Source organism: Homarus americanus, unplaced genomic scaffold, assembly GCF_018991925.1.
Source record: "Homarus americanus isolate GMGI-L3 unplaced genomic scaffold, GMGI_Hamer_2.0 scaffold58074, whole genome shotgun sequence".
NCBI lineage: Eukaryota > Metazoa > Arthropoda > Malacostraca > Decapoda > Nephropidae > Homarus > Homarus americanus.
In genome coordinates this window covers 2267850-2284614 of record NW_024729094.1, presented here as the reverse complement: position 1 = coordinate 2284614, position 16765 = coordinate 2267850, and the positions used below count along the sequence as shown (strand labels likewise).

General features: G+C 39.0%; 1 protein-coding gene across 4 annotated transcripts in view; it reads left to right on the top strand.

Annotated features, from left to right (window-relative positions):
* LOC121866309 overlaps positions 1-15770 on the top strand; it is a 96519-nt gene extending 80749 nt beyond the window's left edge. For 2 of the 4 annotated variants that reach the window (XM_042365924.1, XM_042365923.1), the window contains exons 5-7: positions 5862-6029; positions 6441-6622; positions 15577-15770. In XM_042365924.1, the coding sequence (XP_042221858.1) occupies positions 5862-6029; positions 6441-6622; positions 15577-15652 (426 nt within the window). In that variant the 3' untranslated portion in view covers positions 15653-15770. Of the gene's footprint in view, positions 1-5861; positions 6030-6440; positions 6623-7313; positions 7400-15386; positions 15408-15576 lie in introns of all 4 variants that reach the window. The other 2 variants (XM_042365926.1, XM_042365925.1) reach the window with 2 other exon arrangements.
* The last annotated feature ends 995 nt before the right edge of the window (positions 15771-16765 follow it).

The window sequence follows — 16765 nt, the reverse complement described above, 5'->3', positions numbered from 1 at the left end:
TATTTTTTTTATTAACTGAAGATATTTGTTTTAGCTCATAAAATTCATACAAATTACCCGGTCAGAATATAATTTACATTGCTGGAATTCTTATAATTTGGTGATCATTTTGAATATAAACATCATAGATTTTGCTTTAAACTTACAATTTTTAGATAAAATTTTTCTCTAGGTAACTATGGTATCTTTTGTGCAAAATATATGACATTTATATTCAAAATATTCCTGGTCTTACAAGGAATCCAGCAATGTCAATTATATTACCCTAACTTTAATCTGAGGTATTATTTAATACTAAATGTTAAAAACTCTGGAAGGGAGGATTGGTGGGGGGTGGGGGGGAGGGTTGGGACTGACCGCGCGGTTGGAAGAGGGGGGGAGGCAAGGTGGGGTACTTTGATTGACAGATAGTGTCGTGAAGATTATTTTTTTTTTATTAACTGAAGATATTTGTTTTAGCTCATAAAATTCATACAAATTACCCGGTCAGAATATAATTTACATTGCTGGAATTCTTATAATTTGGTGATCATTTTGAATATAAACATCATATATTTTGCTTTAAACTTACAATTTTTAGATAAAAATTTTTCTTTAGGTAACTATGTTATCTTTTGTGCAAAATATATGACATTTATATTCAAAATGTTCCTGGTCTTACAAGGAATCCAGTAATGTCAATTATATTTTCCTAACTTTAGTTTGAGGTTATCCCACACATCTCCTTGGGACGGTTGGTGGGGGGTGTGGGGGGGGGAGGGAGGGACCGACCGACCATCTGTTAGCCGGCTGTGTAGTGTGAGAGGGGGAGGGAGTTGAGTCCATTATTTGAATGGACATTAACTTGGCGACTGTATTTCTCTATTTCTCTTAAGTATTAATTGTGTGCATGTACCATCATAAAATTAAGATGTTATTTTTACTACAACATAGGTACAGTATGTGCCTTCAAAAAGTGGAGTTTGGGGGTCGGGCCGGTTTCTATTGGAATTAATCCCATATGTTCTGTTGTTCACTTAACGCGGGACCCTCTGGGTTCAATTGACCGCGTTAAGTGGGGTACAACTGTACTTGCATTAGATCTAAAATTTGTATGTCTAATGCAAAATCTATGATGTTTATATTCAAAATGATCATCAAATTGTAAGAATTCCATCAATGTAAAGTATATTCTGGCCGGGTAATTTGTATGAATTTTATGAGCTAAAACAAATATCTTCAGTATATAAACAAATTATTATTCACCCAGACACTATCTGCCAATCAAAATACCTCACCTCCCCCCCCCCTCTTCCCACGCTCGCTGGGTCCCCTCCCTCCCTCCGTCCCTACCCCCCACCCCCCACCTTCCCTCCCTGCCAGAGAAATGTTTGGGAGAAAACAGTATATTTACATTTTTAGTAATAAATAATACCTCAGACTAAAGTTAGGATAATATAATTGACATTTCTGGATTCCTTGCAGGTCAGGGAATATTTTGAATGTAAACTTCATATATTTTGCACAAAAGATAAAATTTTCGCTTTGTAATCAAAATTCTTAAATTAGATCTAAAATTTGTATGTCTAATGCAAATTCCATGATGTTTATATTTAAAATAATCAAAATCTTAAAAGAATTCCAGCAATGTAAATTATATTCTGGCTGGGTAATTTGTATGAATTTTATGAGCTAAAACAAATATCTTCAGTAAATAAACAAATTATTATTCACCCAGACACTATCTGTCGATCAAAATACCCCACCTCCACACCCCCCCTCCACTCCCCCCCCTCCCCCCTCTTCCCACACTTGCTGGATCCCTCCTTCCCTCCCTACCCCCCACCCCCCACCTTCCCTCCCTACCAGAGAAATGTTTGGGAGAAAACAGTATATTTACATTTTTAGTAATAAATAATACCTCAGACTAAAGTTAGGGTAATATAATTGACATTTCTGGATTCCTTGCAGGTCAGGGAATATTTTGAATGTAAACTTCATATATTTTGCACAAAAGATAAAATATTTGCTTATTTTCATGATCTCCTTAAATTACATCTAAAATTTGTATGTCTAATGCAAATGTTAAGATGTTTATATTTAAAATGATCACCATCTTGTACGGATTCCAGCAATGTAAATTCTATATTTTATGAGCTAAAAACATATATATCTTCATTAAATAAACAAATTATACTTCACCCGCGTAAATGAGTAAATTCACCGCGTAAAATCGGACATCCCGGTTCTGGCAAGATACAGCGTAAATGACCAAACGCGTAAACGAGAACCGCGTAAATCGAGGTTCAACTGTACAACCTGAGTTGGTTCAGACAAAGATAGTGTTATATTTCCAAAAGCTGGAATAATTGATGCAAAGCACTTCCAGGAATGAGGGGTTTCTGGGTAACAGGACGTCTTTCTCAAAGCCGGAAAAAATGCCTCGTCCCCGGAATTTTCCGGGTAACGGAAAAATGTGCCAGGAAGTTCCAGAAATTGCCCATTACATTATCTCTAGAACTCGGAAAAATATCCCCCATCCCTGGAATTTTCCGGGTTCTGGAAATTTTTTCTCTAAATTCAGGAAAATGCACCTGATTTTCATCTCTCAAACCCGGAAAAAACTCCCCCATTCCCCGAATTTTCCAGGTATCAGGAAAATATTTTCGAAATTTTCTGGGTATTGGGAAAATATTCTCGGAATTTTCCGGAAAACTGGCTTTGGGAAAGATTTTCCGAGAAAATGTCAATTCCGTCATCAGAGAGTTCCAAGTTTGTGGGATTCTGGCTAACGGAGTTATTACTGTAGTATTGTACACTATACCCACGTTAATTTGACTAAAAAGGGGCTCTGGGTTACTTGAATTGCCAAAAAATACAATTTGTCCAAGTTAAGAATATTTTGACAGTACAATATTAGACAATTTCCGAATGTTTTTGTTCGATAATTCATTTTATTTCTGTTCAGTGTTTGCACCTTGCTATGCCTTGGCTGCTACATAAAAAAATCTATTTATAATTACTGTACAAACGTAAATATTTTTTAAATGTAGTCACCCAAAAAGTAAAGCTAGATTTTCCATCACTACAATTTGAAACTCTAGACAAAATATTAGACATGATACCTAGACAAAATATTAGATATGATCCCCAGTCCATCATCATAAATTGTACCAATTCGCCATATCAGCAACAGCTAGAGATAGGGGTACATAAATGTATGTATGTACAGTGGGGTATGCTATAACGAACGTAATTGGTTCCAGAACCTCGTTCGTTATAGCATCTGTTATAGGATTAATCCGTTCCAGGCCCCCAAATACAACCACTTAACACTGAAAAAATTCTGTGGAAAATGTAAAAAATAAGGTACTTTTATCTTACCTTAGTGTTATTCAGCATGCAGGTACCCCTAAACACTGGCACAGCACTATCACTCTGGGAGTCTTGGCTTTAAGGTCCTCAAACAATTGTTTACCTTCTCACAAATTATAGCTTCATGTTACCACCTGCCATTTCTTTTCTCCTTTATCCACACTAAGAGTAAATTTTCTATCTCTTCAATCACATTACACCTGCTTTGCAGTCTAAAGATTCCCTAGCCACTTGCACAGTTTTTAACTCCTCTTTATTCTTCAAAACGTACATATAGTCGATTTAGCCATCCCATACATCACTAAGTTTCAATACTTCTTCCATTCTCACGTTTCTTTATAATTTCTTAATTAGTTTCAAGGGTTATTAGCTTTCTCACTGCTGGACAATTCATTGTTACAATTGTATACATGTATAACAAAATAGTTATACAAATAACGTGAATTCCACATCAAAAGACGAAATTTCAACAATAACAGTGGTGCACTGGCTACACAATGAGACAAAGATGGCGCCTGACGCTTGTTGTGGGTCGCGGTACAACAATATTCATGCGCCAGGCGAAATAGTCCCGTATTCATCCGCGTTCGTTGTAGGAGTTGCGTTCGTTATAGCATTCTCAATTTTATAGGTAAAACCGTTCGTTATAGGAATATTCGTAGTAGGATCCGTTCGTTATAGCATACCCCACTGTATCATGCTGGGTAGAAACAAGGTGTAAGTAAACAAGCCACTGACTGATGATTACAATAACACTGAAATATACATTAAATGGAAGTGTTTTAGAACATCATAACTGAGACTGAAACCTCAAAATGTACATTTCACCATCATGTAATTTTTTATAGTACAGTGTAATGGAGTTTCATTTATACTGAGTTTCACAATATTCCTACTCCTGTTGTTCACTATATGCCTGATTTATGAAGAGTGATAAAACAAATACAGTAGTACTTGATATTAGAGTGAATAGTTACAGCAATATACAATATATTGATCTACATGGGATCTACCATGTTACTGATATGTAAATTCCATAGGTTTAACACCAAAAAACTTTAATGCTGGTGATGTTTTAAGACCACATCCCTATTTATGATAAAAAAATTCTCATTAAATGGTCGGTATCGTTGTTGTTACTTATCATGTGGGTTTTTTCCGTGGCGGTGAGAGAACATCACTAATGTTCAGATTGTACTCTGTTTTGGTGACTGTGAACTGTGAAGTGATTTTTGCTATATTTTTGTGACTGTAAAGTGCTCTGGTTCTGTTTTTGTGAACATGATGTTAATAGTGTTGGCCACTATCATAGTTGTTACATTTTCATAGATTTTTTTTCTTACAATGAGTCGACATCAATTACGTTCAGAATGTACTTTTGTGTGATTGTGAAGTGCTTTTGCTCTGTTTTTGTGACTATGTCTAGCAAGCGTGTTGCTGAGGCTCCTGTGTCTGGGAAGACCAAGGCGCCCAGGAAAACTCTATGGAAGTGAAACTTTGCATTGTGAAGCAACCAGGCTTGTTCTCAATGATGTGGCGAGTGTTGTTTAATTGTTTCTATTTAGTATTTTATAAGTGTAGAATTTCTTTTTATATATGTGTGTGTTATACTGGCTGGGAACATATCCCATTGAACCTCATGTTATAATTACTCGATATACGATATTTTGATTTGCAATGGAGTTTTTAGGAACATGACTCCACCGTAAATTGAGGTTTACCTGTATAGTTTAAATAAGAACCCTTATTTACATAAACCTGGAAATCCTGGGATCCCGGGACAAGCATTGGTTTTGTCCCGGAATCCCGGGATGTTGAAAATACTAAAAATAAGAAACTCTAACAGTAACATTAAAAATGTAACCGTATAACTTGAGATTGTTGACATATAAACATCACTAACAAAAGAAAACAAATAGCATTAATGAAAGCATAAAGAGAGAAACATTATACAAGTTAGTAGTGTTCACTCTGCATCACAGTTGCCCCTGGTGCTCCACATAGCATTGGTTTATTTTGAGTGACCTTTTAATGTTATTTCATCATTAGAACTTTGTAAGAACCATGTGGATATGAGTTGAAATGCCCAGCAAGTGGTAGTTGTTAAATGCTTTAAGTTTTGTTGTACTGTATTGTACAGTACAGTACTTTAATGTGTTGAGGAGTGTTTGTCCAACATATAGCAAGGACTCCCTGTATTTTAGTTGGAGGTTTAAGATTAAAAAACATTTTGTTTTTTTTACAGACGTCACTAAGTGTTATGTGCTTATTGAAAAGTAATGTTGGATAGATGACTTTAAGTTAGGTAAGTTAATTAAAAGACAGTGACACCTTAATAAATAAATGGTACAGTAATAGTTCATATTCAGTAACTAAACTTCTGATTGGTTGACATTCTTTTCTCTCAGGCAGACATTAAGGCACTGCTGTTTTAAGTAAATAATACCGTAGTGGTGTCCAATCTATTGAATTATTATCCTGGTGTCATAATTTTTTTCATTTGGCAGATTCCATTGGGCACAGCCATTGTAGGGAGTAATAGTGGTAATAGCAGTATCCAAGCAACCACCAGTGCCAGTGGTATCCCCGCCAATAATAACACTAACAGCCCCAGCAATACAGCACCAATGCGGAAATTAACTAGTGCACATCTGCCTCCAGGGTCAGCAGCAGCAGTAAGTGAAAGTTGATAATACTTGGGTCTGACAAGTTCACAGAGATAATTGTATTATTGTAAGGTAGAATAAGACTTGTGAATAACTTGCCAAGGGAGCTTCTTTAAGACCAGACTTGACTAACACTGGCACATGTCCAGGTACACTCTCACCAAAAACTTCTTGAACGCTATAAGCACTATACAATCTGAAAAATGAACGAAGAATATGAAACCATTCCGATATGACAAGCCCCTTTCTGCTAATTCTCACATCCATCGTGCCCAGGTGTTGAAGAAGTTTTTGTTCTTATCAACAATGAATAACAGAGAACTGGTACGGATTATATATTGTTATACAGGACAACTTTTTTTTTTATCTTTAATTTATATCGGCATCAGCTAAATCACAATGATCCTGCATTATTTTCAGTTGTCGGTCCGACGGCACATCGTTGGAGGTGGGGTGCCCGGTGCACATACGAGCGATGGGCAGCTGAGCCGTGAAGAAGTTGAACGCCGACTCGCTGCCAGACAACCCATGAATGACTTCACCACCACAACAGTGTCACTTACATTACCCAATCAACTATTTTCTGACAATATTATGGAGGGGTAAGTAAAGTTGATCAGATAGGTCTTACAGGAACTGTACTAGTAGAGAAGCCAGCGCTGCTATTTATTTTTTTTTCTTTATCAAATTTAATTTTGTTTAGTTGAGTTGCATTTAAATCCAGATTTTTTTTTCCTTTCTTCTAATTTGCAAAATCCCACTATACAGCAGGTTGGGACACCTCCACACACTATTAACCCCCTTTGTTCTTTTGTTTCTTCAACACGCCTCTGATTGTATTTAGTTCCTCTGTTGAAGCACTTTTTCATGTTTTTCTTTCCTCAGATCTTCTTCACTTTCTTCTATGAAAATAATTATACTCATATTTCTTCCACATAGTCATTCACTTTCTTGTTATCTAAATTTCTCTTCAACAATTTTTCTTTTGTTTCTCATCAGATTACTGTATATATCCCTGTCTCTGTCACTTTCTTCTTTACACCACAGTGATCACACATCTCTGCCCATGTAACTAGTTACCAACACTTCCTGACACACTGTTTCACTCTGTCATTCCATCTTAGCTTTAGTCTTCATCCCATCTGCTACTGTATTATCTTTCTTTATGATGGCACAGACTGCTAGAGGAGGTACTTGATGTTGGATGTTATGTGAACTTTTTGTTTTCTGTATACATTTCATTCTTTGCCATGAAGTGAATTTGTTTAATTCAGATTCATTTCGCACTCACAGCTGTGCCAAGACAAAGTCTCAACCAACTGGTGATTGGCTGATACAAAAACATCTTTGACTGCCTCTACAAAGAACATCCCTAAACGGTTGGCTAATTATTAGTTTTTTTTCTGGATTTTGATGCCTTTGGAGTTTTGTGCTTTTTGCTTTTCCCTTTCAGAACTCTTATCTTCTGGGTGGCTGGTCTAGTTACAACAGATGCCTTCTGAATGCCCGTATATAGTAGTTTAACACAAAAACTTAAATTAAAGGGATTTTACAAATAGGTGGTACTGTATGTTATGCACAAAATACTGTACAGTACTTGGTGCTGAGTAGAACCAGGCCCATGCATCTCTCACTACTCAGGTGTCCATAAATGTTACTTGTTCTCAAAGCTTTACATAATCCTGTCAATTTTGAAAAAATGCAACATGGAATTGTAATTAATAATGATTGTATCACTGTCCTTTGCTAATGCTTTTATAATTAATCTTGTAATTATATTAAAATTTTTAAGGATATTACACTGAATATGGGAATTATTTATATTTTGTTAGTGATGCAACTTCACTACCATGAAGGTACAGGACTATGTTATTGGTTTGAAGCTCAGTTCCTAGTGGTTGTCCATCATCTCCACTTAATATCTCTCTTGTAGAATAGGAGGAGTAGGAGCTTCTTTTCCTGACTGGTGTGTCCACTGGGAAGTAGGAGTGTAGTGTGATGGTGTTAGGAGAGTCTTGGTCTACCACATTCTTTCTAATGCATTGAATGAAGTTTTTGGTCACTTAACATTGGATAGCTGTTGAGTTAACTTTGCCTCATTGGATTTTTTTTTGGTTGCTACAGGGCACTTCAGTGACATTAATAAATTTCAGGAATAAATAATAATAAAAGGCTTAAGGTAATCCTAATTTAAAATAACCCACAGTAAAAGGATGAACAGTTGACTACCATTTGTGCTGTTGGATATAATAGTATAATAATCTTGGTCAATGTGATTCAGTCTCAACAAAAAGCAATTAGGATACTTAACCACGCCATCTTATCTCTTGTTTTCTCACTACTTTTGATATTTTAGCTGTATGATGTCTAGCAGAGCTGTGTACTATTGTTCCACCAATATGCATTCCCTCAAGAACCACCAGGTGCTGTAGAACTTCTTCACTCTACATCTCACCCATACCCCAGACATCCCTTCCCTGGACCTTCTGTAGTGTAAAACTCATGCATCTTGCTGGCTTTCTTTGGTTGATGGGAAATGCTGTTTGGTGGATCTATAATCATAGACCTTTAATCATGTTTGTCATGTGTTTTGACTAATAAAATGGATTTGTTTGTGTATTGCTTATGAACTTTTGATGTGGGTAAATTTTTAACCACAGATCCTTAATCAACATGTTCATGAGTACTGTACCTATATTTAGGCTGAAATGGTAAGGCCTTTGTAATCTTTGGGCTGACAAACCCTTTTCTTTAGGGATTTGAATTGAATGCATTTAGCGAATTTAATCTTTCTAAAATAAAAAAACTCCAGAGAGTGCCATCAGAAAAGCATAGGTGGCTTATAATTAGCATTGCAAAACTTAATAAAATATATCAGGACATGAATTCATATACAGTACAGTGGCCCCTTGATTAATGAACGGTTCAATTAACGAAATTTCCATTAACGAATTAGCTCCCATAAGGATTTTCAGTTCCATTAACAAACGAAACTTCGATTAACGACAGCTTTACGAGAAACACGCTTTGTTGTGCGTATCAGCTGTTCAGCTGATCGGCTAGTCCGCCAATACAGTAATCTGTTCTATGTTTACATTCATTTCCAGTGGAGTAAATATCAAGAAAGCTGTACTCTTGAATATTTTTGCATTTTTATATTAAAATTATTGGTCATTCTGAAATTTAGTTAGCATATTGAAAATATATACAGTACAGGGAACAGTTTTTGTTCGCCCATCAGCTGATCAAATCGCCCACCAATGCTTCTCAGTTTAACTTTGTTTACAGTGGAGTAAACATCGAGTTTGTTGGTCTCTTGAATATTTTTGTATTTTTACATTAAAATTATTGGTCATTCTGAAATTTAGTTAACATATTGATAATATACAGTGCCGAAATTATTATGAAACACGAAGAAGGCATTAGAACCAATGCACTCTGTAAAGAATATGGCATGTCATCATCGACTGCCTCTACAATCAGCTGTTTGATATGTAAACAAAGCGGCCGGGAATACGACATACACACCTCAAAGTAAGTTAAAATACAGTATACTGTACGTAGAGTGAAGGGCGATATGATAGAGGTGTATAAATGGAAATCGGGGTTGAACAAGGGACATTACAAAGGTACTCAAACTATCCAACCAGGAGCGAACTCATAACATTGGTTTTAAATTAGACAAATTCAGATTTAGGTGCGAAATAGATAAACATTGGTTTGGAAATAGAGAAGTGGACGAGTGGAACAAGTTACCAAATATCATCATTAACTCGAATACACTGGATAGCTTCAAACATAGGTTGGATGTATATATGAGCAATAGGGGTTGGGTGTAAATGTAATAATGATAATATTAATAAACGATTTATTAATAGAGTTGCAGCCGGTGGCTGAAAATATACAAACTTACATGTGATTTAGACATAATGATATGCGTTGAATACATTGACAGGGCTGTACAGTACATAAATCAGGAGTTGTTTATTATTTTAACAATAGATGGGATGGTGCTATTCTTATATCTATCGGTGCGGGCTCTTATGGGCTGAATTTTGTTGTAGTGGCGGACTGCGCGAGGTGGGTGGGGGGCTGCCAGTGGCAGGAGGTGGCGATGACGAGGGTGGTGCAGTAGTCCACTGCCAAACCTTTCCAGTGCTTGGTGGTGGAGGTCACCGAGGGATGGCATTTCCAGGGTGGAGAGAGCGTTGGTGTAGCCGGAGTATTCTGCGCCGAGCATGATTCTGCAGGCCCTTTTCTGTACCTTCTCCAGCTGACATTGTTGGGTGGAGTTGAGAGAAGACGACCAGGCTGGTGACGCATACGTTAGTTTGGGGAGAATAAAGGCGTTGTAGATGGTCCTCAGCTCTGGCGTGGGTGTCCCAAGTGACCTAAGTCTTCGTAGCATGTAGAGACGGTACGAGGCTGCCTTGACTGTGTTATTTACATGGGCCTTCCAGTCAAGTTTGTTGTCTATAGTTACACCCAGGAGTTTGGCAGCACCAGCTGGATAGGATGGGCACCCACTGTGACTGCTGGGGCTTGCACTGGAGTGGTGGATGGTGCACCCACTTGCCTGTAGCGATGAGTAGTCTGGTGCGGTGTTGTCCACTGAAACCCCCACAGTGCAGTCATCCAGTGCAGTCATTTATGTACTTCCACCGCAGGTGAGGTGTTGGAATGTGGAGACCAAGCTCTGATACCTCACTGCCTGGCGACGTCCACTCAAGAAATCAGTGAGCCATGAGACCAGGTTGGTGGGCAGCCCTAGTGCAATGGCCTTGTTGATAACAGTGCAGTGATCAACAAGGTCAAAGGCCTTCCTGAAGTCCACAAGGGCAACGGCCAGTGATGTCTTACGTTTCTGCAAGTTTTTGTGCAGAAAATCCAGAAAGCTCACCAAGCAGTGTGATGTAGAGGAGGTCCTCATATTGCCAAATTGCTGTGGATCACTTGACTGATAGATACTGGCAAATGCCCACTCAAAAACAAAGTCCTCACAAAGTAGACTGGGTATGGGGGTAATGGCAACTGGCCTGAGGTCGTTAGGGGACTGTGGGGTGGTGACCTTGGGGATGGGGGTGACAAATGCGGTTTTCCATTCATTAGGGCATTTGCTTTGTCTGAGGGATGCATTAATAATAGAACAGAGGGGGGTGGCAAGTTCGACTGCAAACTCCTTGTATATTTTGATTGGGAGGTCAATTGGGGTCGTGGAGCGTTTGGATTTAAATTTCAGGAGTTTGTTGGCAATTTCATATGGTTGAACACTGGGAGGGGGGGAGGGGGAAGGTAAGTAAGCTGGGAGGAGAGTGAGGTCAAGACTGGGTAAGGTATGACATATGGTAGCAAAATGGTTATTAATTATCTCAGCTGCCTCCTCACTAGGTAAATGTGAGATGAAAGGAAGTGTGGGAGACTGACGGTTGAGACCACAGAGATCTTTTACCTTGGAGTACCACTGACCGATGCCGACTTCCTTGAGGCTGTGCACTTTCCTGGGATAATAAGTCTTCTTGGCTGACTTGATTTCCCTGATGACCTGGTTACGTAGACTTTTGTACAGGCGGTTGTTGGTGTAGTATGCCTTGTTGCGCTGCTCAATAAGTCTTTTTATGCGGGGCATAATCCACGGGACATCATCGGGGTGGATCCTCAGTGTTTTGGCTGGAAAGAAGTGGTGGTAGGCTTTGGTGATAGTGTCCAGGTAATTATCCCACTTGTTCTGCACATCGTCTACCGTGATCACTTCAGTCCAGGGATACCGGGTTATCCATTGTCCAAAACGCCGCATAGCAGAGTCGGGGGTGGGTCGGTAAGTCCTGGTGGCAACTGGCGGTGGTGAGAAGGTGGGGGTAGGTGACCACAGTAGGGACAGGTGGGGGCTGCGTCCCATGGGAGGCAGCGGCTGGGGGGGAAGGTAGTGGTTACCGAGATCAGTCATGATGAGGTCAAGGGTGGCATTGCCATGTGTGGGAAAGTCAACTATTTGTGTAAGGTGGAGGTGTTGGGTGATGTCACTGATGTCTAACTCATTGAAGTCACCGCATATCACTAGTTTAGCACATGGAAATCTGGATCTCAGGGAGTCAGCAGTGTCTATAATATGAGTAATCAGTACATTGGCGGTTGGTGCGCGGGGGGGTGATAGCAAACACAGACAATGAGGGAGGCAAGCTGGCAGGGGTGGGAGGTGGGAGTGACCTGAACCCACAAGGCTTCTACATCTTCAGGTACATTAACACCTAGGGGTGATGGTTTGAGGCCACTGCGACAGTACAGAACTACACCCCCACCTCTCCTGTCCTTTCTAAGGTGGTGAAATAACTCATAGTTTTCTATGGCACAGATCTCAGGAACAATTTGCCACGCCTCAGTAATCGCCACAATACCTGCACCAACTGACTTCACTGTGACACTGACCTCCTCCACCTTGTTGCATAAAGATGTGACATTGGACAGCAGTAGGGATGGTAGGCTGTACCATAGTCGCGGCACTTCATAGCGAGTGCACTGTCTTTCAAGTACTGGCTTGACTTTCCTATGCTTGCTCAGTGTGATGATAAGGATTTGTCTGGGAATGTGGAGACCCCGTCTGCAGCCGCGGTTGTGGAAGATTCTCAGTGCCTTTAGTAGAGTGATGGTATGGGGTGGAGGATAGCCAGCACCAGACTTCAGCCGAAACAGGTCGGTAGGACGATATCGTGCCACTGGAACAGACATATTCACAAGTCTGGCACTTACAGTCACTGACACCTTGAGAATACGCACTTACGCACTGTCTACCCGTAAAAGTACTAACTGCCTTAAGTAACTACAGGTTGACGTGATGACCTTGGCTGCTACTGAGTGCCAGGAGACATGTCCTCACTCAGTGAGGTCACTAAGGGACTGCCCAGTATGGGCCAATAGGCCCACTGCAGTTTCCTCCATTCTTATGTTCTTATACAGTACTTTGTATGTATACTTTTTCTGTGAGTTGAAACCAATTATAAACCAATTACCCAATATCCCATTGAAATAATAGATTCAGTTAACAAAATTTTTTGTTAACAACCGAGTCTGTGGAACCAGTTGTGTTTGTTAATCGAGGGACCACTGTATTTTACTTTTATTTTCATTTGTAGGTTCTCCTAATCACTCTTACCCAACTGAAATTTCTGTATGGTATTTTATAAAATCAGGACTTAATTCTTCAGACACTCTGTGGATACACATTTTTCTCTCCTTTTGAGTACAGCATTTCCTCTATAAATTGGTTTTACCTTTTCTATTCCAATTTCTTTTTGCATCATAAAGCATCTTTTGTGGTTAGACCAACTGTGAGAAGAAAAAGTTTTGAATTATAAGCTAACACTTAAATTCTCTCATAGACTGGTTTGAATATGCAGGTACAGTACTGTACAGTAAAACTTTCATAATTAGAATAGGGGCTCTACCATTGCTTAATTAAAGCAAGTTCCCAATTATGATCAGATGTGTATATTGCTGCTGATGAAGGCAATGCATGATTTGCTGTAGTTGCATTTTTAGCAGTTATTTCTGTATAGTCTGAAGTGTTTACAACAATGATTCAGGTCAGCCAATATGGTGGGTTAGGTGAAGCTTCAGTGTACTGTATACTGTATATAAAATATTTTTCTTTAACTGGCATTAGGGATTTATTTGATATAATAAAAGTTTTTATTACTTTCTCACTATAATAATAGAGGGGTCTTAGAATGAGAAAATAATAGTTGAAAGTACGACAATTGAAGCCAACTTTTTACATTGATAGAGCAAAGTAGTGGTGACACAACACTTTCTTCCCTTGGTTTATCTGTATCCTCAACTTCAGTTTATAACCAAGCAACTTATCCTTACTATTCTTGATGTCATGAAATATATTTTTGCTTTTCTTGAACTCATCACAAATCACATGTAGTAAGGCACCACTATTGACATTTCCAGCAATTACAACTTATCAGCCATCAACAAAGTTTTGTATTTCCTCTCTTGACGGAAGTGATGAGGATCACAAGGTTAAATAAGTTGGAAGGTAGTGAGAGATACTATGTGCCAATTTTCCCCAATACCTGTAGGGTAAGTGGTGTGTGTGTATGTATGTATGTGTGTGTGCCCACACACACACATCCTTCCCTTTGTGAATTTGTCTTAATTGACCTGTATGAGGTGTATTATACACCTGTTGTATTTAGACCAGCCCAAGTGAGGGTGAAGGAATGTTTTAAGCTTTATAACTTTTTTAGTAATCAGTTACAGTAGAATATGGTTTTTCATTTATGGTAACATGTAACTGTCATCAGTGTTTGCACTTCAGGATTTTTATATTTCACTTATTATGTTTATATAATCACATGAGGTCTTGTTATTAAAACAGTAAAGTTAAAGATTGGTAACTGACAATTGCATTTATATACATACTATATATTTATTGGTAATGAATGAAGAAACGTCTTTGTTGCTCTCATTTCCAGCAGTGCAGGAGAGGCCCAGTAAAAGTGAAAAAGAAAACGTTGACATAATATATGAGGGGTTGTGAGTATCAAGGACGAGCTGACGAAAGCAATGTTTTGAGAAAAATTTAATTGACTTTTTTCTTCCTATTTTGGTCTATAACCCATGCAAAATTTTATCAGATTGTGTCATTTTTGTCTTATTTTGTAGGTTTGGGGTAACACATCATACATATGTCTGTGAAAAATGTATAACATCCATAGTGTGCCCAATTGTAAATTGTAAAAAACTACCCGTACAGTATTAATACAAAATAATAAAATATCTTATGAGATGGATCTACAGTTTGCTGAACTTTAATAAAGATGACATAAAAAACAGTCAGAATAGGTAATACAGTAATGAAAACAGTCACACTCATCATAACCAGTCATGACCTTCTGCTTGCCTGAAGAGTGGGGGGAAGATTTGTAATCCAGCACATCATTGTCCGGTTAAGCTTCATTGACGATGACTTGCAGCATCCTGTGCCCCCTGTTCAGTCACCAGGTCCACGTAGAACTGCTTGTATTTGTGTGGTATGTACGTCATCAGATCCTTAATGTCTTTCAACTTAATTTGATGGGGGAAAAAGGGTAAGAATCCTGTGTTCCTGGGTCACACATGAAGAGTACGGTTTGAGTTACCAGGAACCATAGAAAGCAGATTTTCCAACATTTGGTCAGCTTACCCTTGCTTCTCACAATGTCTCATATTAATTGTACTAACACTTGTCTGCACAAAACACCAAAGTAAATGGGTTATATTTTACTGTAACTTGTTGCTGCTTTTGTTGTGAGATTGTTTTCCAGAAGAAACCGTCTTTTGATTTTTTTTTAATTTCCCCCATGTCTCCCTCCGTTGCTGCAGCTCCATCCGTCAAGTCCTCAGGTAGGGGAAAGTTGATGAGGAAGTAAATGGCATGTATCATAAGCCATTTTCTGAGGAGTTAAATTAATTCAAGCATTGATCAGTAAGCACTGCTTCATAGTAAGGCTTCTACTGCTGAAGATTAATTATCGGTGTAATTATTTGTCTTTTTTCTTCTTCACCATTCCAGGGACTTCATGGAAGAGGAAGTGGAGACATCCCCAAGTAACATTGAAGATGATATCACAATAGACAATTATGACTGATCACTGTCATATAGTTTTACCGTCACCTTACACTACTAATGATAACGGAGTCTCACTTATAAATGTCATGAAAATATGCTTGCAGATCATTAAATTAGTTACAAGTAACATTTATCCAGCATGATTTTTATTAACCACCATGTTCATTCTAACTTATATGGCTACACCACCCGACCAGTTGGGAGCACTGTCGTGTGTCGTTATTCAGAAATGCTTACAGACCAGGTGGCAGTCCTGGGCTTCCTATAGGGATCATTGGAACAATTCATCAGGAGGAGGTATCCCCCTATGGTGAATAGCGGTATTCTTTTCCAAATAGTATACTAATTGAGAGTTGACCACCTTTTCAAACAGCTTGCAGATATTCTAGAGGGTGAAGACCCTCTTTTCCTGTCTTCTCGAATGGCAGGACTGTAGCCTCCTGCCATGAGGATGGAAAGGTACCTTCTCTCCAGATCCTGTTATATAGCTCCAATAGAAAGGTCTGAGCCTTAACTTCAAGGTGGCAGAGCATCATCAGGCCCTGGTGATGTATCTCCCGTGAGTGAGAGAGCAGTTCTTATTTCTTTCATTGAGAGTATGATGTTGTATGTCTCACCACGTCCCACTCCAAAAACCAGGGCCCGTGACTCCTCTACTCCACACACCCGCATAATCTTTGAGGATTGAGCTGCCATAGAAGACACCCCTGCAAATGATGCAGCAAAAAACTCAGCAAAATCTTGAGGGAGTTTTTTTTCATTTAAAGAGGAGACATAAGAAAAAGACTGGCGACGGGCATTCTTTAAAACTCGACAAACTTGGGCTCTGGTCCGTTTGTGTTCCACATGATAAAGTTCCGTCCTATGACACCAGTAGCGACCATAAGCTCTGTGCCGCTCAACAAATGCTTGCCTGCACTCCTCCGTCCGCCAACAAACAGGTCGGCGAGCTACATGATCAGAGGTCCGAGGAATGGAACAGTGACCAGCCTATTGGAGGGGAGTGGCAATGTATTCAACCGCTTCATTTACAGAGGGAAATTCTTCAATGCACCTGTCTACCTTTGTTACTTCCTTGAACAAGTCCCAGTCCACCTTGTCTAGCCACCAACGAGGAACTTGTGTTGGGAGA